The 27134-nt window shown below is 42.8% G+C and overlaps 1 protein-coding gene across 13 annotated transcripts in view; it reads right to left on the bottom strand.

The window, feature by feature from the left end:
• Nucleotides 1-27134, bottom strand: part of Sox6 (SRY-box transcription factor 6) — a 550414-nt gene that overhangs the window by 26048 nt on the left and 497232 nt on the right. For all 13 annotated transcript variants that reach the window (XM_050143185.1, XM_050143186.1, XM_050143179.1 and 10 more), the window contains one exon: nt 17918-18026. In XM_050143185.1, coding sequence (XP_049999142.1) covers nt 17918-18026 — 109 coding nt within the window. The remainder of the gene's footprint in view (nt 1-17917; nt 18027-27134) is intronic.

Below are 27134 nucleotides of genomic sequence, written 5' to 3'. Positions count from 1 at the left end.
AGACCCACACTGGAGCACTGGACTGAGCTCCCAAGGTCCCAATGAAGAGCAGAAGGAGGGAGAACACGAGCAAGGATGTCAGGACCACTAGGGGTGCACCCACCCACTGAGACAGTGGGGCTGATCTATTGGGAGCTCACCAAGGCCAGCTGGACTGTGACTGAAAAAGCATGGGATAAAACCGGACTCTCTGATCATGGCGAACAATGAGGGCTGATGAGAAGCCAAGGACAATGGAACGTGGTTTTGATCCTACTTCATGTTCTGGCTTGGTGTGAGAATGAGGGTGTTGGATGATTTTAGTGTTAGTTTTGGACAGAGGGGGGAGGACCTTGGACTTTCCACAGGGCAGGGAACCCTGACTGCTCTTTGGATTGGAGAGGGAGGGGGAGGAAGTGGGGGGGAGGGGAAGAAGGGTGGAAGGAGGGGGAGGGAAATGGGAGGCTGGGAGGAGGCAGAAACTTTTTTTGTTCCTTTTCTCAATAAAAAAAATAAAAAAATTAAAAAAAAGAAGCCTACAGCTCACACCACACTTAACCATTATTAGTCAACAGGCAACAGAAACACACAGAAGAGCAGATGCCACTATCTGTTAAAAACAATTGTCTGCAAAGAAAATTCTAAGGCATCTACAAAGATGGTTACTAGAATAAGTGAGTTTTTCAGTATTGTGACATCAAATAACACAGAAATCAATTGTATTTCTGTGCACTGGCAGTAAACAATAAAAATCATTTTTAAAAAATTGAACTAGGCATGGTAACACCCATCTTTAATCCCAGAATTTAGGAGACAAAGAAAGGTGGATCTCTGTGATTTGAGGCTAACCTGGTCTACAAAGTGAGTGCCAGGCTAACTAGGGCTACACAATGAGACCCTGTCTCAAAAACAATTTACATACATAATAATACCTGACAGAAAAAAAAACGAAATTCAACCAAAAAATGTTCAAGAAATCTATATGGAAAACAAAGTGCTTGGACAATCAGAGGGCTTAAATAAATCAAGAATGCACCATGTTCATGAAGCAGAAAAATTAACATAATTAATTTATCAGTACTTCCAAAATTTACTTATTCCTCAAAGAGTTTCTTATAAATATTGACGCATGATTTCAAAACTCATATGAAAAGGAAAGCAGGGAGAAGAGCAAGGCAGACGTGAGGCAAGCTGGAAGACTTAATAGACTTATTGGAAAGAGGCCATGGCAGCCACCATGAGGACTGACAGTCTTTCAACAGCTAGCACTAAGAAAGGGAATAAATACAGTGAAAAGAGTGACCTCTGACCTCTCATCTCTCACTTCACACTCAACAATTCATTTGAGATGAGTTATGACTTAAAATCAAATGTAGAATTATAACACTCTACACAAAATAAAGAGCGATATTGCAGAGTGACTTTGAGTTAAGAGTCTTTCGATGGCATATACAGCTCCAAGTTTGCGAGAAAAAGAACAAATTGAACTGCATCAAAATAAAAGCTGCACTCATTAAGAGTCATCGTTGACTGTGGGGACAGCTACTGGTGACCTGTCATCCTAGCACTCTACTAGCTGAGGAAGGAGGGTCATCAGGAGTGCCAGGCCTGCCTGGCCACAAAACGTGTCCCATGTCAGTCTGGGCAACAGAGTGAGACCCTGTTTCTGAAGACAAAAAAATAAACAAACAGTATACAAATGTAAAGAACAGGTTGGGGGAAATAATTCAACTCATTCATCTGGTAAGACTTTTAATCTAGAATATACAAATAACAGCTACATAACAACAAAACCAGAGTACCCATCTCTCTGCTTCCTGACTGCAGACAGTGACCAGCCAGCCACCTACACTCCTCCTGCCACACCTTCCCCACCTTCAACTCTACCCTCCGACAGTGAGCCAAGATCAATCATTCGTCCCTTAGAAACAAATGGATAAAAGTAAACATCTCATTTTAAAAAGGGCAGAAGAAAAACAGTTTATAAAAGAAGTTATAGTCAATGGAGGCAGGGAGAGCTATTCTGTATAATTAATCATCAGGAAAATGCAAATTAAAACCACAATGAGATCTCACTCCACATTTGCTACAGTGGCTTAGAAATGAAATGTTGGCAAGCATAGGGACAACTAGCACAAGTGTGAAACAGTAAATAATTTCCTGGCAGTCTGTCCTCCAATACAACAGTTTCACTCCCAACTGCCTCTCCAAAATAAATGAAAAATTCTGTCCAAAAATATCCTAGAAGTACTAGACAAAATTTGAAATAATTGGAAAATAAGTAAAGTATACATACAATAGGACACTGCCCCAAGAAAAATGTTTTAAATACATTTAGTAAAAATGAAAATAATAAAAGTATAAAATGAAAAGCCAACCAACTTACAAAATGGTTTTTTTTTTCTGAAGATTTTTCCTAGGAACATTGAGAAATGTGTGATATTTTTAGGTCATGTTTAACTCAAAGATATTCCTGTTAACCAAAACAACATCATTATGAAGGGTCAAAAAGCTATCATTGGTTGCTTATGAGTAAATGGAGGTGGGACCAGCATCAGGTGGCACCATAGGACAGTGCACAATTGCATCATTTCAGACTGTTTCATTGTCACCAAAATGATGGCTTCTCTCCCCGAGTTACTCTTTTGAGTTACCTGCTGCACATGCTAGCCTCTTATGTGGTTAGTAGGGGCATGTGGATGGGAAGGAAATTCTGGAAAGGGACATGGAATATTAGAAAGAGAAGTTAGAAGCCATGTTCAATTGACTCACCATGCTCATCCTACAAAATCCAAATCGCTGTGGTAGAGATAGCTCACTATTGTTGACAGCTCTCTGTCTCTAATCAGGAGAACCCTTTGCTAACTTCTGTTCCAGCTTACCACCAGAATGGTAACTTACTTTCATTACAAGAATGCTTATTGAAATTAAAATTTGATTTCTTCTTGCTCAAAATGAAACAACATAAAAATGGGGAAAGGAGTTGGCTTTCCTAGTGGCTAACTTAGTAGGAAACATTCTGTGGCTGAGAAAGCCTTCATCGCAAGGGAAGCAATTGCTCATCATGTTTGAGAAACAGACTGCCAGGCCTGCAGGGCATGGCTTGTCCCTCTGTCTTAGACATCATCAGCTAGGTGTGTTCGTTTGTTTATTTTGCAGTGCTGGAGACCAACCCAGAGCCTTGCACATGCGAGCTAGGCAAGTGCCACACTGCTGAGCTACAGGGCCAAGCCCTAGCTGGGCAGATTAGTGACACCAGCCTGCTGTAGGGGATCTGACTTGAGGAAGACAGTTGATAGATGATAGAGACTGGTGAAAAACTGAGAACCAACAATGCAGAAGTGAAAGATGGGATGTCTGTGGTCCTTTGCCTAAGGACCAATTCTTCACCTGCCAGTGTAGGGAATACCATAGATACGTTTTCATCCCAGGATTCTACAACTCCACTATGACAAATACCCTACATTTAATGCAACTACAGAACTTGTCTATACTTAGAAACTTAATAGATAAACAATAAAGGTGGACAGATAGTCACATACAGTATACAAAGCAAAAGCCTCCTTGAATACAGGAACAGTTAATCAGTTGCCATTCCAAAATGATCCTTGGGAAGCAACTTAGCGTTTAGATAGACGAAGCCAGAAGTCACATTCCAGAAGAGCACACCAGGTGCAATTGTGCACAAAACAATACTCACAGAGTGTTCTCACCAAACACATGCTCTCAGTCCTCCTCACAACACTTTGCAGTGAGTAGGAAGGTAGACAGCATTTGGACCTAGGCTCCCAGATTATGTGACCACTCCCTGGGGTAACCAGTCTCCACCATATTAATAAGGAACAGCCACACCTAGAACTCAGGTCTATCAGATTTCAATCTAGCACGCCTCCTTTAGGTCAAAGTTCCCAAGTCACTATGGGGGGATTTGAGAAAACTGAATTTTAGAGCCACCATTATCTAGCTGGAATGTTGTTTCTCCCTGTAAGGATGCTCTTCCTTGCACAGCTAAGCACACCCAAGCAGCCCATTGCAGGATTTGAAGTTTACGCCCTTAACTGCGTTCTGAGATGCTGCCCCTGAACATGGAAGTACTCTTGGAGAAAGCAGAGGAACTGAAATTGCGGCAGGGATTAGAAGGGTGTTAAATGAAGGCATCCTCTGGTTTCAGGGCTCTGAGAGTGTCACTGTAGCTAGCGCTTCTCTGGCTTTCCATTAGAAACTCCCTTCTTTTTAAAAGATTAACAAGAAGAACCAAAAGGGAATTCCCTAAGGTCAGCTCTGAGGAAACATAGACTCTAATTCAATAACTCGGCTACTGCCCTAAAAAAGGCTTTATTATTGCGACATCCATATGGAGCCAATTGGACATTAATGGCTAATCAATCCCTCTGCTTTCTATTCTACTTAAAGTGTCACAAACCATGTTTAGATTAGCCCATTTCCTGCTAAGGATTGCTCAAGATGTCTTTTGTTCTTTCAGGCCCAGCCCGATGCAGGCAGCTTAAACAAACACACGAGCGGAGTGGCGCAGGAGTTATAAAGTGCCATATGTGGATGAACAAAGGGGGCTACACTAAAGCCTTTTGTGGGATTTGTTAATGTTTTTCATCTGAGCTTAAAAAGGCTTAATGACTTTGCGGTGAGCTGGTGCATGTGGCCCGTGGCTTTGCAAAATGAAGGGAATTCTCACCAGTGGCTCAGCGTCTCCTGCTCTAGGTTTTGGTTTAATTTTTTTTTTTAAATTCTCAAGTTATATTTGCTTTATACAGATAGCTGAAGAGAGTCCTTTAGCTTGTTTCAGATACAGGCTCCCATGGCAGCTGGCATGACTTCTGTGCTTCTCTGTTTTAATGACCGGGAAGTGGCAGAGAGCACGGAATATTCCACTTGTCTGTATGCTGTGTGTAGCTCGGGAGGGCTCGTGTGCCGGTGAGCCCAGGTGAACAGCAACGTTTAAGCTTGAACTAGAGACCGCTGGATTTGAAATAAGACAATAAGCGGTTTTGGCTTCCTAGGACTTCAGGGGAACCAGCGTCTGTGGAGGACACAGAAACTGCTGAAAGCTGGTAAACTAAATAATTCACGCAGCCCCGCAGCTTCTGGCTTCACCCAGCCCTCATTCCTACCACAGACTATGTGGAATGAAGCACCAACCAAGGCAAAGAAAAGCTTATAAACAAGACACTACCTGATCCATCTTCCCAATTCTCCCCTTGCCGATTGCTGCAGTCCTCCAGGTCTCTGCCAGACTCCTTTAAAATCTAGCCGTCTGCTTTGTATGCTTCCTTTTCAGGTTCATATACTTTAACCTCCACAGAAATACCATTTTCTGATTTCAGACAGAGTGCACTTCACACACTGACTTCTGACCAGGCCACTCTGTATCTGCACGTGTCCAGTGCTCCACCCATGCCCATGCCCATGCCCATAGACGAATCTCTACCTCCAGAGCAGCAGGCAAGTTTGTCTCTCGATATGGCTCCAGTGCCATCTCTTGCCCTCTCCTCAAAGCATGGGCTTTTTGTTTTGTTTTCGTGTTTGATTTTTTAGCAGTGGCATGTACTACCTCTAGTTCATACATACTGGTTTCAGGCTACAGATCCCAGCTCTCTATTTTCCTGCCACGGCATGTCCACCTTGCAATCACTCCCTGATGACCCATTTTAAGGACTGTTCATCCTAGGAAAGTCTGACATTCTCACCATGTTTGGCTAAGCATTCTAGGTTCCAATAGCCTGTGCCCTATGTCTACCTCTAACATGATGCTTATCCTAACTCACCTTTATCCCCAGTTACATGTGCCCACCTTCACCGAACGCAGTGAGTACATGATGTCCTACCCATAGCTCACCCCAGGGACTAGCACAACCAGCCATAAAGTAAATGCTGAAGCATGTACTGAGACAGCAGGAAATAGCAGCTGTCACAGTAGGGATTTGAGAGACATGTCTGTTGTTTCCCTGGTATCTGGGAATTTCTGTAGTTGGACTGTAACCATGTCCCCATTTGATTTCTTATATCTTGTCAAGTGCCTGGTAAGAATAGTTGTGATGGAAAAAAAAAAAACATACACTAATGGTGGTTTGAAGGCCACACACTGTCATTAATCCCTTTGCTATTTCTGTTGACTTGCCACACTGAGCAGTTCTCGTCTGCTACCTCACCACTTCCTGGACAACCTTGGCAGGAGGGTAAGAGGGTCTGAACTTCTTGGGAGTATTACATATGAATGCTGTTGCCAGTGCCATGGAGTGGGTGTAAGTAGGCAAAGGGATGCATGCATGAGCTCATAGAAGCACACAGTGAAACCTTCCTGAATAGCATAAAATCAGGGTAAGACATCCTCATGAAATCAGAGAACTTGCACATAAAAGGGATAACAAGAGCACTTAATACACACCTATTGTTCCATGGGAAGAAAATGAGAAGTCAAATGACACCTGAGTCTCAGTAAATGACTCACTGGCAGCTCCGATGTGACTGCCCAAAGGTCACATGCTTGCCATCAACATGAACTTCACGGCCCCTTTCTCTTCTGTGTTTCATTTTATTTCATTTGTTCTAGGGAGTCTTTCTCTTTGACAGTAGAAACAGAGAATGCAGTTTATGGGTATAGGAAAAACTAACTTTGTTTTCAAAGCTAGGGTATGTAAAGGGTATGAGAAAGAGGTGGCTCAAGGGCTCAGAGTAGTGACTCCAACTACAAATATCTCTATCCTGAAACTTTAACACAATAATTAATGGCGTCTGATATTTCTGTGGTTCAAGTGTTAAAAAAATAAAGCTTTTATATGTGTTTTTTTCTCTTGATTTTTAATGAAAACCATAGAAAACACTATTCATACAAGGGCCATTGGTTCAATCGGCTCTTTTTGGAGAAAACTGGGAAACAGTGTGGCTAAGATGTTATGTGTGCATTTTAATAGATCTTTAATAGTTAATCTTTCTTAGAAAAGTGAGTTATTTCTCTGGTCTATAATTTCATCTGCCTATATAAGAGGGTTAACAGTTTCTACTTTGCAACATTTTGCTGAGGAGAAATGGGAATGCATGTAAATTCTCAGCACAGGGACTGGAGCCCCGAGAATCTGTAGCAGCACTGTGGGGGCGGGGGACGTGTTCACTCTAGTTCTGCAAGGGCAGAACAAATGACCTCACTAGCATCTGATGTCTTTCTGAGCTCTCTTCATATCTGGTTGATGCCTTCTAGATTTCATGTTCTGTTCTTTAGATGGTTAAAAATAAACTCCCAGGTTAATTGGAGGGAGTGGGCACAATTTACTCCTTAACAGAATAAAGCTCCAAAGCCAAATGTATTTCCAGAGGGTCTGTGTGATGCAAACTAAAAGAAAGTGGACGTTTCATGAAGTCTGACCAAGGTCAACCCACACCTCCTGTTTCCCCTGACACCATGTTCCGGTGTGAGACCCGCCACCAAACCAGGATGCTGGGCCAGAAACAGGAGAAACTTTTCTTTTTCTTTTTCTTTTCTCTTATTTTCTTTTGAGAAATGTCTCAGGTCACCTAGCTTTAAACATACTATGAAGCTGGAGATGACCTTAAACAGCCAATCCTGGTGCTTTAATCCTGGGATCACAGGTATGCACTACTACTACCCATAGCGAATGAAGCTGGAGGGATGGGACCTGTGTTCTAGGTGGGCACTCAACCAACTGAGCTCCACCCCCAGTGCTGGAAGACAGTCTTATCACATGAATTTAGACTTTAGGTTTTTCATGAAGATCCTGGTGTAGGAGGTCCTTCTGTTTGTGTGTTGCTTTCATTGGTTAATGAATAAAGAAACTGCCTTGACCTAGTTGATAGAGCAGAACTTAGGTAGGTGGGGAAGACAGAACTGAATGCTGGGAGGAAGAAAGCAGAGTCAGAGAGAGAGATCCCATGGATCTCTGGCCAGAGGCAGCCATGCTGAATTTTACCCGGTAAGCCATTGTCACAGATATACACAATATACAGATTAATTAGAAATGGGCTAAACTAAGGTGTAAGAGTTAGCCAATAAGAAGTTGGCCAGTGTTTTAATTAATAGTTTCTGGTTATTTTGGTAGCCGGGTAGACGAGACGAACAAATGGACCCTTTCCTTGCAACAGGACCCAATGGAGTGAGAAAGGATTGGGGTTATTGGTTGTAAACGTAACAAACAGAGGATCTCCTTCCGAGTTGCTTTTCTACCTTCCACTCTAAGTGGTTGTGACCATCAGTGCAGAGCCATGCTTTACATTGTCCCCAAGCAGAACCCACCTTCCCGCAGAACAAGGAATGGATACTGTGATTTGTCTGCCATGAAAGTAAGCCTGCATTATATTTACTTGAGATACTACATTGTAGTTCAGTTGTTGTAATAGGGGCAGCGGGCTACTTTCCCAGCACCCGGCCGCCCGCACGGCTAGCTTTACCTGAAATAATTACACGGAAACTGTATTCTTTTAAACACTGCCTGGCCCATTAGTTTCAGCCTCTTAACCCATTTCTAATAATCTATGTAGCACCAAGAGGTGGCTTACCAGGGAAGATCTTAACCTGCATCTGTCTGGAGCGGAAGAATCATGGCGACTCCTTGACTCAGCTTCTTTCTCCCAGCATTTTGTTCTGTTTACTCTGCCTATCTAAATTCTATCCTATCAGAGGCCAAGCAGTTTCTTTATTACTTAACCAATGAAACAAAAGATAGAAAGATGACCCTCCTCCATCATTCAGTTATATTTTATGAATGAATCCTGAATGTGCCTGCAGACAACACTGATGTGTTACTGTGTGAGCTCTCTGGCACCATGACCTAATGTGGGGCAGCATGTGTAGGAAGTTAAAGTGTACACTGGACAAAAGCATTGGAGAATTCGCTCTCCTGAGTGAGAGATACAAGTCCAAAACTGACTTGTCACTCAGGCAGATGGGTTTGTTCACATCCCAGAAGAGAGGAGACCACTAGCTGTTTCTAGTAGATCCCCATGGAAACCCATCCAACACCTGCTCACTTTCTTCTGACTCAACAAGGACTGAGGAGGAATTAAGGGCATAGCTGAGCCCTAAGACCCCCTATGCTTTCCCTTACTCTCAATCTCATGGATCTATGTCATGCTTTAACAATTGAAGGGTAATGCCTGTGTAGTTGATGACAAAGCTCAAATTCCTCACCCTGGCACTCAAGGCCCTCTGCAGCAGGGAGTCCAGCTACTTGTAGGAGGTATTCAAGTCAGCAAATCTGAATGGAGTATAAACATGAGCAGAGCTTTGTGTTCCAGAGGAGGACTCAGGTGAGGATGACTCCATGCTCCCGGAGCTTCCCACCAGCTTTACTGTCTGGGTCTGCTTTTATGGTTCTGTCAGCTGAGCACCCCTGCTTTCTGTTTGTCCACTCTCAGCGTTCTTCCAGTAATACCCTCAGGTCTAGAGTTTGTGCTGTCCACAGCACTGCAGCTTCCTCCTCTAACTGGCACTTCCTCTCTTTCCCAAAGATGAGCATGAGTATGGGATATGGCAGGCTGTTTTGCCTCCTGTGGTGCTGCCATGGGATGCCAGCTATACGAGTAGTTCTTTGAGAAACAATGCAGCAAACATTTTTAATTACTTTCTTACACATGGGGAGTGGAGAAAACCCAAGTCAGTAAAGTCTTAAATGAATGTGTACATGTCAAAGATCACAGTCTTAGACAATAGTAAAATATAGGATGAGGAAAAAATGAGGAAGTCAATAACAGAAAAGTGGAGAGTTCTTTATAGGTGCTGGTCCTTTAAAACAATAAAAACAAACAAACAAACCAGAGTTCCAAACTTTGAGGAGAAGGAAAGAGTCAGTTAGGCTAAAAGGTTAGTTTCAAGTTCAGTCCTGACATTAAGCAAGGAAATTTTCAAGAGCATTGAGGCTGGCCTTATGCCTTTTGAGTCCCATCAACCTAAGCTTGAGCTGAATGTTAGTTACATCCTCTCATGGAAAGTCAAATGGCTCTTGCTGTCAGGAGTGGAGGATTATGGACTTAGACAAAGATCACACCTCAAGAGCTACACAGTCCATGCATACATGTTAGATAGACCTCTGTGAGCATGCTCACTCTAGTACACTGGTTAGGTGAAGTCGACAGGCCCATGTCTGAGAAAGCAGTCTCACAGGAGCGTGTGCTGGCTGCTCTTGTCTTGGGTCTGATTTTCATGGTAGGAGGTAGCAACCCTTGTCATTTGTTTGTTGAAGAGTTGGGGCTCCCTGTGGTAGAAACAACGCAGACGGCATCTCTTCCTTGGGATCAGGGCATTTTGTCTGAAGACTATTGTGTGTGTGTGTGTGTGTGTGTGTGTGTGTGTGTGTGTGTGATTGCACACTATGTCGCTGACAGATCTTTACAGTGATGTCTACAGAGAAAACACCCACTGGGCGGGACTTAGTTCCTCACAGGTGGATGGGTGTTTGACTCTTTAAGCCCAGCAACTATGGGAAGCAGACTGAGTTCCCCTTATGAAGTATTGGGATGCAGCTACACAAAACCCTTGACATTTCACTCTCTTGCCCCATCAGGCCCATCGATCACTTGAAGAGTTCAATGGAAATTGTTTTCTCCCAACATTAAAAGTTATTTGGGAGCTTTTAAGACACGGCAAATATATTTCTGTAAGAGAAGTTTATTTGCTTGTTTAAGAGCCCTGCACTTTATATATAGAGCTGATATAAACTGGTGCACAGGAGCCTCTAAAACGGTTTATATCCACAGTAAAATACATTTTTGTGATACTCATACAACAGTTAGCCCAGAGCAGAGGGCTCCATGAACCCTGCTGATCCCCTGTCAGTGCAGCCCGTACTCCTCCCTAGCACATCTCAGACCTCCCCTCATGCCTGGCCTGCCTCAGACACCTGCCTACGAGTTCCTCACGGTTCTTCTGACTAGGGTCTCTAAGATGCCTGAACACATCGCTTCAGGCAGCCCTCGAGGGCGAGATACTAGGCCTGAAGCACAGTGCTGGCTACCACACCTTCTGGTTCACTGGAGTCTTCTCTGCTTTTAGGTCTATTTCTTTACTCGTTATTCCTGGCACACGTTCTAGGAGCAAATACCCTTCTGAGAAAAGACACATCAGAGCTGGCATATGTCTACCCCGAAAACCATTTATCTGAAAGATTACATTAGGCTGGGTGTATAGCTCAGTGATAGATCACTTGCCTAGCACCGGCAAGGTTCAGTGTTCAATTCTCACTACTACAAGAAGAGATCAACAAACACATGGCAAGATCACATGGTCCCTAATTGATACGTGCTATATTCTAGTGGTGTCAGGGGTAAATGAGTCAATTACAAGGCAGTAAAATTAGAGAGTTAAAGAAACCAACAGCCCTGTCACTAGAAACTATCTAAATGATATCAGTTTCTTAATCTCTGGGTCACTAGCCACACAGGATCATTTAGCCAAACATAGAGCTGTGAAGAGGGCGGCAACAGTAAAGGCCCGTGAACACATGGTGACTCAAAATGAAGCACGTGATGGGCCAGAAGTGTTTCTGGAAGCATCCACCTGTGTTAGATTGAGTATGCTCACTGCAGCCTCGGCTCTGAACACAGGCTATCTTCCCAGCACTGCACTGGGCAAACCACTCCAAACAGCAGAGAGAGAGCTGCCTTCCCTCCTCTGGTCAGGCCTGAGATTAGAGCATGCTGTGAATCACAGTGTTTCCCCTGTGCTCACAATCTTACGTCCGTACAGAGACATAATGGCTTTGCTATAGGAAACGAAGATTTCTATTGTCCTTCTACCATCATCTGTCAACATGTTAGCATCAATCAAACAGAATATCTACAGATTGTATTGCATTAGAACGTTCAGTTTCAAAAATTGCCATTTGAGATGCTGACTTGAATTTCATAAAAATCACTGAATTAAATTTTTGCTTGGGATTAGGACAATTACCAGCAATTTCTGAAATGGGTCTAAACACACTTCTGCCATTTTGTACTACCTATTTAGACAGAGGGGATGCCTCTGCATTGATAATTATAAAATCCAAGTGTCAATCAACTCTAAAAAGTACTGAAGGTGCCCTGCCTCCTGAAGCATCAAATATACAGCCAACCTCTAGTTCCGCCTATAAAAATTAACAAGCAAGTGTGCTTTTGTCTTTAATAAATGACAAAATTAGATTTATACCAAGGAATTGTTTTAAAATATATTTCATTGTTACTTTTTTTTTTTTTTTTTTTTTTTGGTTTTTAGAGACAGGGTTTCTCTGTGGTTTTGGAGCCTGTCCTGGAACTAGCTCTTGTAGACCAGGCTGGTCTCGAACTCACAGAGATCCTCCTGCCTCTGCCTCCCAAGTGCACCACCACCGTCCGGCTCATTGTTACTTATTATGAGTAAATATTTTATTCATGTACCTCTTTTATATAGCTATATGGGTATATATGACACTCAAGGTCTTGTAACTTTCTCAGGTGAGGTGGGTAAGGAGGAAAGTTCAGAGCCCTGCCCCGCATCAGCCTCCTGATTCGGGCTAGAGAAACTATGCAGAGAAGGAACAATGGGACACAAGTCCTCTAGCTCTTGAGCAGATGTGATGGATGAGGGGAGGGTGGCATCTAGTGTGGTCCCAAGTCTTATTCCGTCAGAGTCTAGAAGTCAGGCTAGATCCTTTGGATAGAAGTTAAAGGAAGCAGACATACATCGGTCTAAAAATTATTAACGGAGAAGCACAGTGCATCTGTCAAGAACAAGCCAGTTTCTCATTCTGGATCATCTGAACAAAGTAAAGCCTCCACTTCTCATGGACCAGAGAGGGGACTGCTAAGCTAAAGCTGCAGGTTTCAGGACCCCTGTCCTTTGCCTCAGACCTGAGGATCTGGTGTTGGAAGGTAAAGCAATATACTCTGGTGGGCTTGCACCAGTGACCCTCACACTCCAAGGCATAAGCAGCCATAGCATCTGAATCCCACTTTGGACTAGGTTACAGTTTCTTCTGCTGCCTCCAGCGAGTTCTGCTTCACGGGAGCAACCCTCTTTTTCCTGGAGGAGTAAGAATGCAGAGATGCCAAAAGAAAGCAGAAAGTATGGGGAATTGCAGAGTGGGGAATTGCAGAGTATGGCCGAGGGGAAGGGGGCACCGCTGTGAGGGTATGTTCTCTGACTGACAGATTTTGAAGGAAAAGAAAAAATACTGCAGTCTTCCATTCTACAAGCAGAGAGCTCTAAGCTGGTGATAAATAAAACTGACTTAAGATAGAAGACTCTGAGGCTCAAAGAGGAGGAGGACCGGGAGAAAGAGGGGGAGGAAGTGTTTCTGGAAGCATCTACCTGTGTTATGGTAGGCTCACTGATGATGGGGAGGAAGAGGGGTTGCTTTAAGAAAGAAAACTCTTGTTGTGATCCAGTTCACCCCTTCTGAAGCTAAGGAGAGCTGTTGAGAGCCACACACATACATAGGGAGTCCCTGGAATGGAAATATCCATCCCCATCAAATTCACCTGTGTGCCTAACACACAGGACAGCATACTGGTACAATTCCAACGCAGGTTGCAAAAATCAGCTGAAGACAATCATCTTCAGGGCCTGTCCCTAAAGGACAGGTGCATATCCCACTGTTCTTCACATCAAAACGAGGGGCAGATCCCTCCAAGGGTAGGACATAGTAGCTGAAGGTGGAAGCAAGAAAAGTCAGGTTTCCTTACACAAAACCCACTGCAAAGCAGTGCAAAACCACAGATTCAAAAGGGAAACTGAGAGGGAAGGAGGAGAGAAAAAGATGGGGGGAGGGAGGGAAGGAGGGAGAAATGGAAGAGGAGGGAGGGGAGGAAAAGGGGAGAGGAGGACGGAGAGAGGGAGGGGAGGAAGAAGGGCGACAGAGAGAGAGCATGTACAGGGGAGGAGAGGCTTGTCTGTGGGAGGTGACAAGTGCGTCTGAAGCGCTGTTTTCATTAATAAGCAGGGAAGCTCAAAGAACACGAAAACTCACTCCAGCAAGTGGCAGAAATATATCCTCGAAGGCATTGTTCTCTTATTCCTCTGGAAATGAAAACCTAAATGGAACTGACTGAGCTTCCTGTGGATATATCATTTTCCTCACTGGAAACAGACTCTGTTTGCTAAGACCATTACCACAACCATGGAAGGAGACACAGAGATAATCAAATCCAACATGCCTCTTTTAGAAGATAAAGATACTTATGCTGGGGGCATCAGACACTTGTTTCCAGCCATTGAGCAAAATAGCTTTTATCCAAACCTCCCAATAACCAAGTCAGTGCCCTTTCCATTACACAATGCAACTTTGAAATCACAAGATTGGGGTAGGAAGTAAACTCTTGCCTACGAAGAGCTCATGGAGGGGAAACACCACACAGAAAGTCTACGAACAGTTCAACAGCTGTTTGTCATTTTTAACACAAGGTCACAAACCCAACTAATTAAGTCTTCGCATTCTTACAAGTCCTAGAGGGAAGTGCAAATGTTGTGTGGACTTGAGACAAGTTAAGTCCTCATCGGCTTCTAAACATAACAGGACCTTAACCACGCTTCCTAAGTCCCCAGCGCCAGTGAAGTTGCAGCTTTATAAATATCACGGTGAAGAAGAAATGCTGTCTTGTCACATTCAAGCCAAATAACAGCTGGACTTTAAAAATAAAATTTTGAAGACATTTGCCTTTTATATTTCTAATTTCTGTTTTCCTTGCTTATGGTTTGTCATTTGATTTTGATGAGTGGTTAATACACGTGCACAGCTGCCTCTTTGGGTGACCTTTTCTCTGCCGCCTCCAGGCCCAGAGCTGTGAAGCAGGCCTCTAAGCTGCTCACTGAGAAATGCCATCCTTTGTATGGCTGGCAGATAGTCTTAAGAGGATGGCTGGGACAGGAACTGTCTTCTGGTTGACTTGCTTTTGTACTTAAGAAGCCCCACAAGAAGGATGAGTCGTGCACAGAGAGTACAGCCCTTTGAGGCTGGAGGGAGCTGGGGGATGATTGAACATGGATGGAAGGAGGTGTTCTCCCTAGGTGGAGGCATAGCTCACCTTTCAGCTCGGCCTTCCTAAGGAGCTTGCTTTCTGGGTACTTGGTAGAGCATCACAAAATCTTCCTCTTAGAGTTTTGTTCTTAGTGATGAAAAGTTACCACATGGGCACAGATTTCCCTTTGAATCTTGTCTTCCCTCACTAGATTATACGCTCTAGCTGCTGAAGGGCATCAGTATTTTGATTTTACATGGTTTACCCAGGGTCTAGTGCAAGGGACTGGCACACTGCGGGCACTTAAGAACTGTTGGCCGAGTGTCTGTTTTGTTGGACCGCACGGGCTAGTGGGTGAGTAAATACACTTGGCTGTTGTTACTGACGCTCAGCCCCTTTCGAGTCTTCATGCCGAGGGGAATATGAACAAGCAGAGCAGAGGCTATTCTGTGTACCTGCAGCCTATCCTGATTTTAATAGGAACTGGAACTCCAACAGGATTTGCAATCAGTTCAGGCTTGAACAGACGCCAGGAACCCTCCTGGAGTCAGCAAAAGGCTGCTCCCCACAAAGGCACTGCGCTGCTGTCCATATTAGTGCAGGTAACTCGACTCCATTCATGAACTCAGAGTCCCCCAGAGGCACATGAGGTCTCAATGGCAACTCTGGGCAGGCTTCTGAAGGGAGGTTTTCACACGCTCTGTAAGCTCCTAGGCCACTCCAGCCTGTCTACTGTTACACTCATCAGCATGCTGCTCCGTGTGATGGGGTAACACGAGAACTGACGGATGGCATGACCAGCTATATTTAGGGGAGAGGAAATGGGCCTTACTGAGGAAGGTCACAAGAAGTCTGTTCAGAAAAATGAAGGCATTACAATTATCCGACTACACAGAGGTATAATACAGAAGCTAGAACTTGAATCCTCCATCCATTTTAGCTCATCATTACTGGCATTGTTGCCTACACCACATTATTTTTTTTAGCCTCAATCTTTTAACCTGTAAAATGGGAAAAAGTAATACCAGCCAGGTGTCATGGAATATAGATAGCATTTGGGAGACTGACGTAGAAACATCATGTGTTTGAGGCCAGCCTGGGCTACATAATAATCCCTATATAATAATGATGAGGATGATGATGATGATGACTTATTCAAAGAGTATCTAAAGATTGTATGAGGAAGGCTGTAAAATAACAGATCCTCTAGCATATGACCACTGGATAGATGTTTATTTAAAAATGTCACTAGGAAAATGTACTTGAAGCTATACAATGTGGATATTGAGAGGAATTTCTACTATCCTTCTGCAGACTTTTCTCTGTTGTTAAGGTTTTTATCTTTTTACAATGGCCAGTAGTTCCAGTCACACAGTCTCATCCCTTGATTAGCAGTGCTACTGAGAGGCAGCTCCCTCTATTTACAGCTAACGCGTAGTTAAGGAATCCAATGGAAGTGCTGGTAGAGCGAGGGGCAGGGGCAGGGCTCTGTATCCCCTGGTTCATAGCCCAACCAACAGATTCAATTCCCCCAAAGTGATGGAGACTGCTTGGCTCACTACAGACAGCCAGAGACTTAGGCCCTGCACAGTACAGCTTCACAAGGAGACTGACACGAGCCTGATGTGAAATTCTTCTTTGCAGACCACCAGGCCAGCTACTATGTCTGTGTTGCAGTCAAACTATTAATCATGTCAGTCATTTGGATTCCGTGGCTGACTAGACCAAAGAATCTTAACTCTTGCCAGTGGAAGCCTGCTGGTCTATGTGCCTATGTCTGTGTGCCCCTGATACACACTCTCTATGCTGGAGAGCAGGTAGAGTCCTGCTCTTGAGTCCTTTATCTCTCACTTTCCATCAACTTCCTTTTCCTCTTCCCCTCTCCTCCTACTTGCCTCTTTCTATCACACAAGCACACACACACACACACACACACACACACACACCATTCAGCATTTATGTTGACTCTCCGCAACTTTGTAGCACTATCCTTAAGAATTAGTATCTCCATCTGACATGGAAGCTGTACCTTCCAGAGATCTGAGGCCTTGCTGCTGTCTACACCAGCCAGCTCTCAGTATTCATACCAGCAATTTCCAAACTGTCTGGGGAGACTCTGTTCAGATGTTGCTGAGAACTCTCTTTGTGTGTGTTTGAGGGATCAGGGTCCTGTAAGAAACTCTGCCAATAAAAAGTTAACTAGTAAGATTCTTCCCTTAAGCTAAAATAGGACTTTCACTAGGATCTGAGATTGGTAAAGGATTCTGTTACTCTTAAGAGAGCAAATTAATCTTCCCTGACTGGTGGGATGGATTCTGCCAAAGAAACAGCTAACGGGAAAGCCAGTCTCCACTCTGTGATGACACAGTAAATAACCAGGCCACATTACTAGCAAAGTGCTGACCTAACCTATAAATTGTACCCGGCCTCTGGGGAACAATTTCTGCTGACGGCTGCTTGGTACATTTAAGACAAACAAACAAAAAAGAAGCAATGAAGACGGGCATTGACAGAGCTGCAGGTAGACATCCTGAGAGTGAGGCTGCCCTTTCCAACAAACACTGAACAGGCTTCCGCCATGGTTAGTGCACAGGCCCCAAGCCGGGCCTTTTCTAAGCCACCAGTGGGTTTCTGCTGAGTCTGTCAGTCCCAAAGGGTTTGACTGCACCTAGCAATTACTTCCTCTTTACATGTTTCTTTCTTTTTTTTTTTTCCTCAGTAAAACTCCAGTGAGGTGGGAGACACTTGAAGATCTGTTAAGGGGTGGCAGTTGGATTTCTCACTACAACTTTGAAATAACATTGTGAGGTCCTTGGATTGCTGTGTGTTCACTAGTAGAGAGTCCAGCAGTGTCTCAAAGTCCTCCGCCTTAACACATACGGAGGATCAACGTTTCTGTCCCCTAGAGAATCCAGACAGTGACTCTCAAAAACAGCCATGACAATCCCATGCCTAACTCAGACCCACCTTGAGAAACATAAGCCAGGAAAAAGTCACTCACCCTCTGCGTCTTCCGGCCGAGTGAGATCGATGACGCCTGGGCCCAGCTTCCCATCTTCACCCGACTTCCCTGTTAACTGGGGCCCCAAGTTCTCAAAGCGTGTTCTTTCCTAGGAGAAAGGATAGTCAGAAGCTTATTCTAGTCACAGCAGCCATTTGCCTCCTCCCCGTTGCCCTTTTGTGTAGTCGGCAAAGCATGGCCTTGTGAACATCATGTCTGACCTACTTGGGCTCTGGAGACCGCTGCATGCTGAGTGTGTCACTGACAAAACCAGCAGTGTCTAGAAGGCCAGACCTGGAAGGAAGCAGAGGCCGTGGCAGGGAACCTGCCAGCACCGCTCTGCCTGTCCAGTCCTGATGTGTTAGATTCGCTTCTAGAATCTACAAGGAATGCAATAGAGAGGGGGCCAGTGCAAAACTTAAGAAAGTTCTTACTAAATGGAAGGACAATCTTCCCATTTAGAGATCACAATTTTGGTTAGTATTCCTGAGAAAAGGACAAATTCGAATGTTATGTCCCAATATTTCAAAGGCAAGTGTGTCAACCTTGGTTGAGTGGACATTGGCATTGTTCCTTTTCTTGAAGCAAATCTTTCAACTGTCAGTTCCTGGGCACTGAACTTTACCTTGTAAAGAAGTCAGAAAGGTTCAATAGCCCTGCTGCTTTAGAAGGGAACTCCAAAGGTGTTTGCTTATTCTCCAGTTCTTCTAAGAGCAGAAGTCTGAGACAGCATCTCTCAGATCAGTGGCAGGGGCTCACTGGCCGTGCTAACATGGTGGCGTGATCTGCACAAGCCCAGCACTGGTACCCATTCTCACCTCCCATCTCTGTGCTTAGTCTCCAGACCCACACTTGGCTTTGTGTTATCCTTAAGAATGAATGAGGCCGTGTTGTTTGTTACTATGAAACGATATTAAATGTCATGTCAGCTTGAATGTACAGACATGAAATAGCAGCTTGCAGCTCGGGGAATGGTTTCTGCATGTTATACTAATGCATTATGCAGCAGTAGAGGGCTGATTGCTGCACAGTCTATTGTTCAATGACCTAGTTCTGCACGGAGCATGTTCGGCAACTGACGGAAACACGCCGAGCGTTCTGTTCCGTAAGATGTTTAGAAACTTGGAAATATTCGAAAGGAGCAAACATACAATTACTTGATAGAGGATGTGCCTCATTTGTACAGCCTCACTGCGTTTGTGCTTTCTAATACGATTATTTTTGAATATCATTATATTTCTATAATTAATTCCCATCAGTCAAATTGTTGCAGTAAATCTTCCAGTTCCCCTTCACCAGAGACAGCGTTGAAATGTTGGTTGGAAGAAAACACAGCATAAACTGTGCTTTAATCTAGCACTGCTTCTAGGAAAGCTTTGCAACGAAACAATTAACTAGCCATCATTTCTTCAACTGGCTAACACTAACTAGCTAGTTTCAACAGTGGAGTGTGGGGAAATTTCGGAAATACGACCCGTATAAAAGACAGACTGGAAATCAAAACCAAAGTGAATGTGAAAACGCGGCTGCTCGGGAACAAATTAACCCAGATGCCGCACACAACACAACGCTACCGCAGCCATGAGCTGTGTGGGAGCTTCACACGTGGTCAGGGAAGGACAGCTGCTTTCTATCAGCCCCGGTCTATTTTTGAGTAGCTCTGGGTTGTGGCAGTGTGAAGAAAGTCAAAGAGAAGTGCACTGCAAAGCCTTGGTCAACCTTTGTCTCCCGCAGAGCCTCTCTGGCATATTTGCATGTGAATGCCTGTTACAGGCCCAGAGACCTCCCACCTCCCCGGAAGAACAAACTTTCAGGGCAGGTGGGGCAGGACAACTTTCTCTAAAAGACAACACTGTGCAACCTATCAATACGCAGATTCTAAGGCTCGTTCTAGTCATCCATTCTCTTTGATTTTACTGGGAAACATTCTCAGTTTAAAAAAATGTTCCTGGAAGAACATTAGTATTTTTCACAGGGAAGGGGAAGCAGCAGGATTGCCTGCCATGCTTTGTAAGATCCCCAAGACAACAAAGCTTACACGAAGATCATCTCTTTTCCTTTCTAAAAGTGAAGCGCGCTCACAATGCTGTGGTATCAGCTTGTTTTTAATCATAACAAAAACATCCAGGACGCTCCACAACACATTCACCGTGCCTTTGAAGTCAGACAATTTTTCTGACTTCATTGAAAAGAAGATTCTTTGGCAAAGACACTTTCCCTGTAAAATATCAATATTTGACAGCATAGAAGACAAGGAAGAGCATCCTATGAAATACTGGTTAAATAGGCAGGAAATAAATCAATGATAAAAAGTGTTGGGGCAGTGGGTTGCATTTTCAATTTGATAATATTAAGCACTGTGTTTGAGATTAAAGCAGGGCCCTGCAAAGCCAAGCCCTTTCATATAAATTTTCCCCCCGTCTCCCAGAAGATTTCCTTCTTTTCTTCAAAGAATAGCTCAGAATATTTATTTGCCTGCCACAGAACCCTAAGACAAGAGGGCCTGGTGTCTACCGCTTAGGTCTGTGCGGCTGAGCTAGGCACAGCTTTTCAGTGCGATAGACAGGAGCCTGTGTAAGAAGCTGAGTTTCTGGCTGTTAAACACCAATGGGTTTGTCATTGTGAGAAACATAGACAGTGAAGGGCATGTCCTCAGGTCCCAAGTTACCCATCCCCACCCCTTGAACTCTCCCTCCCTAGGCACACAGCTCCCAAGTAGGGTGATGCAGAGATAAGAGCACAATTCCTCAGTGTGAACTTGACCCCGTGTCCCACTCTCGAAATCCCCCTGGTTTTCATGTTGGTAGTGGGATGCACACTCGCTGCGCTGCCCCCTGAGCAGGCTCTCGCTTGTGCATTGTCGGTCACAAGCATGCAGGCAACATGAAAGTTACCGGAAAAAATCTAAAAGTCAGCTCTACAGCATTGTAGGGACTGTTGGCTCTCTAAGTGCTTTGAAATTATGATGTATGAGGTAGATGTTGCATATTAAAAAAAGATGTTTAAATGATAAAGCCCCCGTTAGTGGGAGCTGATGAATGTTAAATGTTACTAGCCACAAGATGGTAGCATCCATCATCCCCACGTGTTATCGAAATCAATGACGGGGCGGCCTCACTGCTGACAGAAAGACTCTGATTATTATCCCTTATTTCCAGAGTCAGTGAACAAACCACTCAGATCCTCTGGCATTATTTTTAACTTTGCATTAAATTAGCAACTTTTCCCTCCCTACCGTGGCAAGATTGATCAGTTACATCTTGGCACCAGTGGAGAGAGAATGAATTTGGGGGTAAATAAAGACCAGGGGTTTGTTCTCATTTAAGCGAGGAAATCAGCTGCCTCTTCCTGGCAGCAAACGTGAAACTGTGATCTGGGGAAGGAACAGTGATGAAACAGTCAGCACACAATAATGGCTTTTCTTTGCTCTTAGATAAAAGCTGAATTTTTGATGTGCACAGTATATTTTAATAAAATTTTATATACTGTGTTTTATACACTTATTGGCTATTCCATAATAATGTGTGTGCTCACAGTAAAATTGCTCTTAAATTTATGTGTGTTATTTATACGTTCCCACGTAACAATGCTTTTTGTTGTAAAAAATATTCTGTTTATTAATGTAACTTTACAACCACTGCATCCAAGATCCGTGGTAAATTAATGACATTTTTATTATTTTATAGTGTCATTAAATTTTTACTGATCACTCCATCAAACAGAGGCAGTAAAGGCCATAATGTAAACTGGGACACTTAGATCAGGCAGCAGGAAGACAGCCATGGAGTCTGAAGAAAACTGCTGGCAATAAATGATATTTATACTATCTTTAAGCATGTGAGACTACTTGGATAAGTTTGGCAAAACCGTTTCAGTAGTAGAGTGGATGGTGTACTTAAATAACAGTTTGCTTGCCAGTGCGACAAGCCACTTTCAAACCATATGCAAGATGATGGATTGTAGCCGTCTTCAGAAAACTAATACACAAAATGCAATTCTGTACCTCACCTTCCCTCTGGGTCACTGGGGTGGCCAGCCCGTATTGTGCTTCAAGCCCTTTCAAGGTGGCCCCCTTTCTACAGCCAGAAGGGGAAAGTGGTACATGCTCAAGGAGCTTTTGTTTGTTACTTCACAAATGGATATATGCCATTCTAGACCTGTCTAGATAATGGTACCATATACTTTACTCTTGCGGTCTAAAGAGAGGCACTTTACCAACCTTTATTCAAAAGCCCATTTGTACAGATTGTCTGAGTGTGGTGTCATTCACAGTAGCCACAAAGCAAACAGATGTGCACAGGGTGGGGGGACTGTTACCCATACTATAGTTTAAAGAGGTGAAGATTATCTTGGGTTATTTTTACACATAAAATACATTATAATTGGGATTTGCTCAACATCAACTTTTTAAAATAAACTTAAATATATGTTATTAACTAATTGCCAAATATTCTATTTATGTATATATGAGGTAGTAAATAGAAATTTCTGTGCCCATATAATTGTGGAATTAGTAGCACCAATCTCTCGCAAAAGGAATATGACATGTAAATAAGAATTTTGTTGTTACATAGCCAAATGAGCATTTAAACATTTTAAATATTTAAAAACCTTTCAGATTTGCAATAAAGGTTAACATCACAGCTCGTCAATCATGTTTTTGTGCCCTTCCAAAGCACAGGTATCGCAGAATTCTGAAATACTGTCTACCCTTGAAGTTCCAGCTATGCCTAGTTATTGGGCACTTCCTAAATGAAGTCTTGTTGTCTTCATCCCAGTTCTAAGCTTCAATCTTTTCTGGACATTTGATTCCACTTATATATTGGACTGGTTCTTCAATCCAGGAGAACACAGTCCTAAACTAAATATAACCATCACCCTTTATCCAGTATCCCCCTGTCCTGCATTTGCACCAGTGCCAACTGGCTACTAGTTCTTGTCTCACTTCCTTCTTTACCCTGGTCTATCCTGGCACCTGGGATGGCTGATTTTCTTTCACAAAGCCTTTTGTTTTCCCATCAAGGACCTCATGTCACCTTTAGCCTGGCAGAAGCCTTGTGGCCTGCTGCCTTCACTGGCTGCCATAGCCTCCTAGCTGGTCCTGGCCGTGGTCTCTGTCTTTTCTGGTCTCTGTTCACAGTGCATCCTCAACTTGTGCGATTCCAGTGTCTAGGTCAAAACATTCTGTCACCTCCTGTTGCCCACTGCATTTTAGCCAAACCCTGGTTTGCAAGGTACTTCATTCACTGCCCATATGCCTTTTCAAATCAAATGCTGCACAATTCCCCAACTAGTCATCTTCTACTAGGGTGAACAGTGGCCCATCTGTGACAACGCCATAATCCTCTGCAACATGCTTCTTCTCTTCCTATCGAAGAGAATTGCCTATTGAAAAGCCCACATTTCTTCTCAATTCTGGTTCCTGTCTAATTGGCTCACTTTCCACTATGCCCAAATTCTAAGTCTTGACTACATAATTAGTCCCTAGTTTTCATGGCACTGAGTTCAACAATCAGGGTTTGGTTCATGAACATTGCTAGATCTCTGGCATCAAGATCAAAAGATTTTATAAGTCAGGGATTATATCTTAGGCCTTACTATGGATCCTATGCAGTTCCTATCCATGTCCACAAGGACCTGTGGTCTCACAAGACCACACAAGGGGGTGTCTAGAAGTAGCAAGAACCACAGTTTCACAGCATTCCCAGTTCAGAAATGAGATGCTTAGATTCAACACACTCCCCACTGTAGTCGTAAGAGTTCCTTGAACAAAATAACCTAAACAAATCTGGATAAGAATCTCAAATATTCCTACAGGAGGGAGATAAACAATTTTTTAAAAAAAAAAAAACAGAAAAATGCACTTGATTATATAGCTTAATATCAATATAATTTGGAATTTCTGTAGGTAAACACAGGCATTTTTGCAAAACCTTTGTCAAATTCCCACAACAGAAGACATTCTCCACCAAAGACACTTGACTTATAAAGCAGTACACATTTCAGAATAAATGGTTTTATTTTATTTTGTTTTGTAAGCAGGAAAATACAGGGGAAAGCGATTCTCTGGCCCATGATGACCTGCTTTAGACATAACTGTCTGTGACCGTTCTCACAAGACATTCTCAACCACACACATAGTCCTATTGAGTCGTCATACACATCCTTTTAATTTATATCCTGTAGTTTATAATCAGTAATCTAATGATAAAAATGTTTGCTAATGATCAATAAACATGCTCAATGAGTAAGAATACTCACTGCTCTTGCAGAGGACATGGGACAGCTCACAACCATTGCCTGTAACTCTAGCTCCAGGGGATCTGCCTGTGGCTGCTGTGTGGAACATATACTCACACAGGCACGCACACACACATACATACTAAAAATGTAGGTCTGACACATAAAAGGTGACTTTCTGATGAAGTTGTCCTAGAAGCATGTTTTATTTCCAGAGTTGGTATTGAAGAGAGTAAAGCCTCTGGCTGGGAAAAAGGAAGCTCATCATTGAACTCTCTAGTCCAGTACTACTGTGTTAGCCAACATTCTTACTTTTTATAGCTCCTAATGTATCCTTAACATCAGTATTGTACTGGTTAGTATTCATGAATGAGTTAAGCCCTGAGTTTTCTAACCGTATTTGCTCCAGACCACAAAGACACCTGTTGGAAGAGAAGCGAGAAGAGGATCACATGCCAACCAACTTGATATAATGGAAGTCTCTCCAATGAGAATTTTCACCAAGTTGGTCAGTATGTGGCCCTCTGTCCTCTTACTTCTAAAGAGAAATTAAACTGAGATTAAAACGGCTTTGCTTAAGGTTCATGCTACTATCTTTCATCAGAAATAGACATCTTTTTGTTTTGTTCTGTTTTTGTTTTTCCAGACAGAATTTCTTTATGTAGTCCTGGCTGTCTTGGACCCTGCTCTGTAGAGCAGGCTGGCCTCCAGCTCAGAGATCCACTTGCCTCTGCCTCCTCTGAGAGCTGGGGTTAAAGGTGTATGCCACCATCCCCTGGCAGAAATGGACATATTTTTAACTGCTAAGTGGGGTAAGAGGAACATTCTAGGAGAGCTGAGGCTGTAAGGAGAGATGTTATGGGAAGCCCTGCCATATAATTAGAGTAAGGTTGGTCTCCCATTTCCCAACAGCGGCTCAGACTGACCAGAAGGGCATTCTATTGAATTACACATATTAATTTGTATTTATTTGTCCTTTAATAATTAAATATATCTATGTAAAATAATTAAATTAGATTTCATTGCTTTTGTAAAAAATTAAAAATTAATTTTATTTTGTTTAAAAGTAAAACTAAAATAGAAGAAGAAAGGGAAGCTATTTTGGCAGGATTTAGCTACTGGATTTCCTAATCTGTTGTAAAGCCCATAAGACAGACATTATATCTTTAGCAAACTGAGAAGCCACATGGACAGACCCATAAGTCAACCGTAATATGTGTTCTCTATGGTCTTGGTGTCAGAAGAAAAAGGAGTGTGACAGATTACACTTGGGACTGGTAAAAAGTCAACACAAGATTTTGTCAAGAAGAAATGCTTTAGTTGGCCTAATTGTAATGTCATCAGGAAGAGAATGGCATGTTAGGAAAAAGTTTAATATATGAGAGTCCAAAGGGCTTTGAAATCCTACATTCAGAAGACTCAAAGGAGTTGTATCTGAACCTAACATTCCAGCTGAGCAGGGCATGAAGCTGAGCGGGGAGGGAGAGTCAGGGAACCTCTGAGTGCTTAAAAATGGATGTGAGATCTGACTATCACATGATTGCTGGAACAAAGGCCTAACTTTAGTTCTGGGATGCTTAGTCAAGGCAAAAGGAATGCACTCTGGTTGTCTAGGTCGGCAACTGATGCAGGAGAATGCATGGTTTTAGATCAGGGTGCTGTTAATGTTTAGCTTAGAATATTTAGCAATAATGTCTTTATCTGTTATGATATTTTATTAATTTATTTTTCCTTCTTTCCTTCTATCTTGCCTTTCTGCAAAGTGTCTACACATATGACCTCTCATTCAACCATTTATCTGACAGGTTATTTTACTAATCTACACCCCCCTAATTTCTCTCTCTCTTTCTAGGAAGCATTCATACATATAACCTTTTAATTAATCACTGCAACCCCATGGCACCAGCATTTCCTCAGCAATTTAAGGATTTGGAAAAGACACATAATAACCAAATTTTAGATTTATGATCCTGAATTTACCTCAGTACAAATACCTACCTAAATTGTAATTTATATCTTACTATTGTTTTCTAAGGATGGCCATAGATGTAACCCAGTCCAATGAGGTTGTGACAGTCAGTGCTACCACAGTCTGACTAGCTATATTAAGTAGGAGTTTGGACACGAGTGTGTTTACACTGAAGAAAGACCATGTAAGAGCAAGAAGGGCAGATATAGAAGCCAAGAATGGAGGCCTCAGAAGAAAACAACCCCACCGGCCTCTAGACCGAGGATTTCCAGCTTCTAAGACCGAGACAGTAAATTTCAGCTTTTTGGGTCACCCGATTTATAAGTATATNATATCAGTATATAAACATATATATATACTGTTAGAATTACAGATTTTGTTTCTTACTTCATAAAAGTTTTCTTGTCACTCATCAAAATTTATCACATAATCAAAAAGTAAAGTTTAGAGAGGTTATTAGTTTTAGCAATGATCCTTCAAAAGTATTTGCAATCAGAACCAAGTAGCAGTTCTATGTTGATAATCCTATTATCTATCTATCTATCTATCTATCTATCTATCTATCTGCCTGTCATCTACACTTAATTATCATTAATCTACCTACCTTTTTATCATCTAGCTATCTACCATATATCTATCAATCATCTACCTATCACTTACCTACCTACCTATAATCTATCACTTAACTATCATCTATCTGCCTATCTATCTATCGATGAATAATTCTTCAAAGAAATTAGCCTTAAAGGGAAGGAAAACTTAAAAGAACTCATCAAGAGTTGTCAAAAACCAAAAGAAGAAAACTTGAAAAAAATGAATCACAATCAATAAGGGTGACATGAGCTGTTCAAATTTCTTCTTGGGGTGTTGGGTTAGTGTTTGTTAACCCCTGGACCATAGGCTCCCCCTTGCAAGCACTGGGCCCTGTAAGCAGAGCAAAGCCATGCAGCACATGCCTGCTGAAATGAACAACTGTCGGCAGGGCTTCTTGTGGATGTGTTTTATGGG

This window comes from Alexandromys fortis, unplaced genomic scaffold (genome assembly GCF_014885135.2).
Source record: "Alexandromys fortis isolate MF-2015 unplaced genomic scaffold, M_Fortis_MF-2015_v1.1 scaffold_45, whole genome shotgun sequence".
Classification (NCBI taxonomy): domain Eukaryota; kingdom Metazoa; phylum Chordata; class Mammalia; order Rodentia; family Cricetidae; genus Alexandromys; species Alexandromys fortis.
The sequence above is the reverse complement of the archived record's forward strand: the minus strand, read 5'-3'. Positions and strand labels throughout refer to the sequence as shown.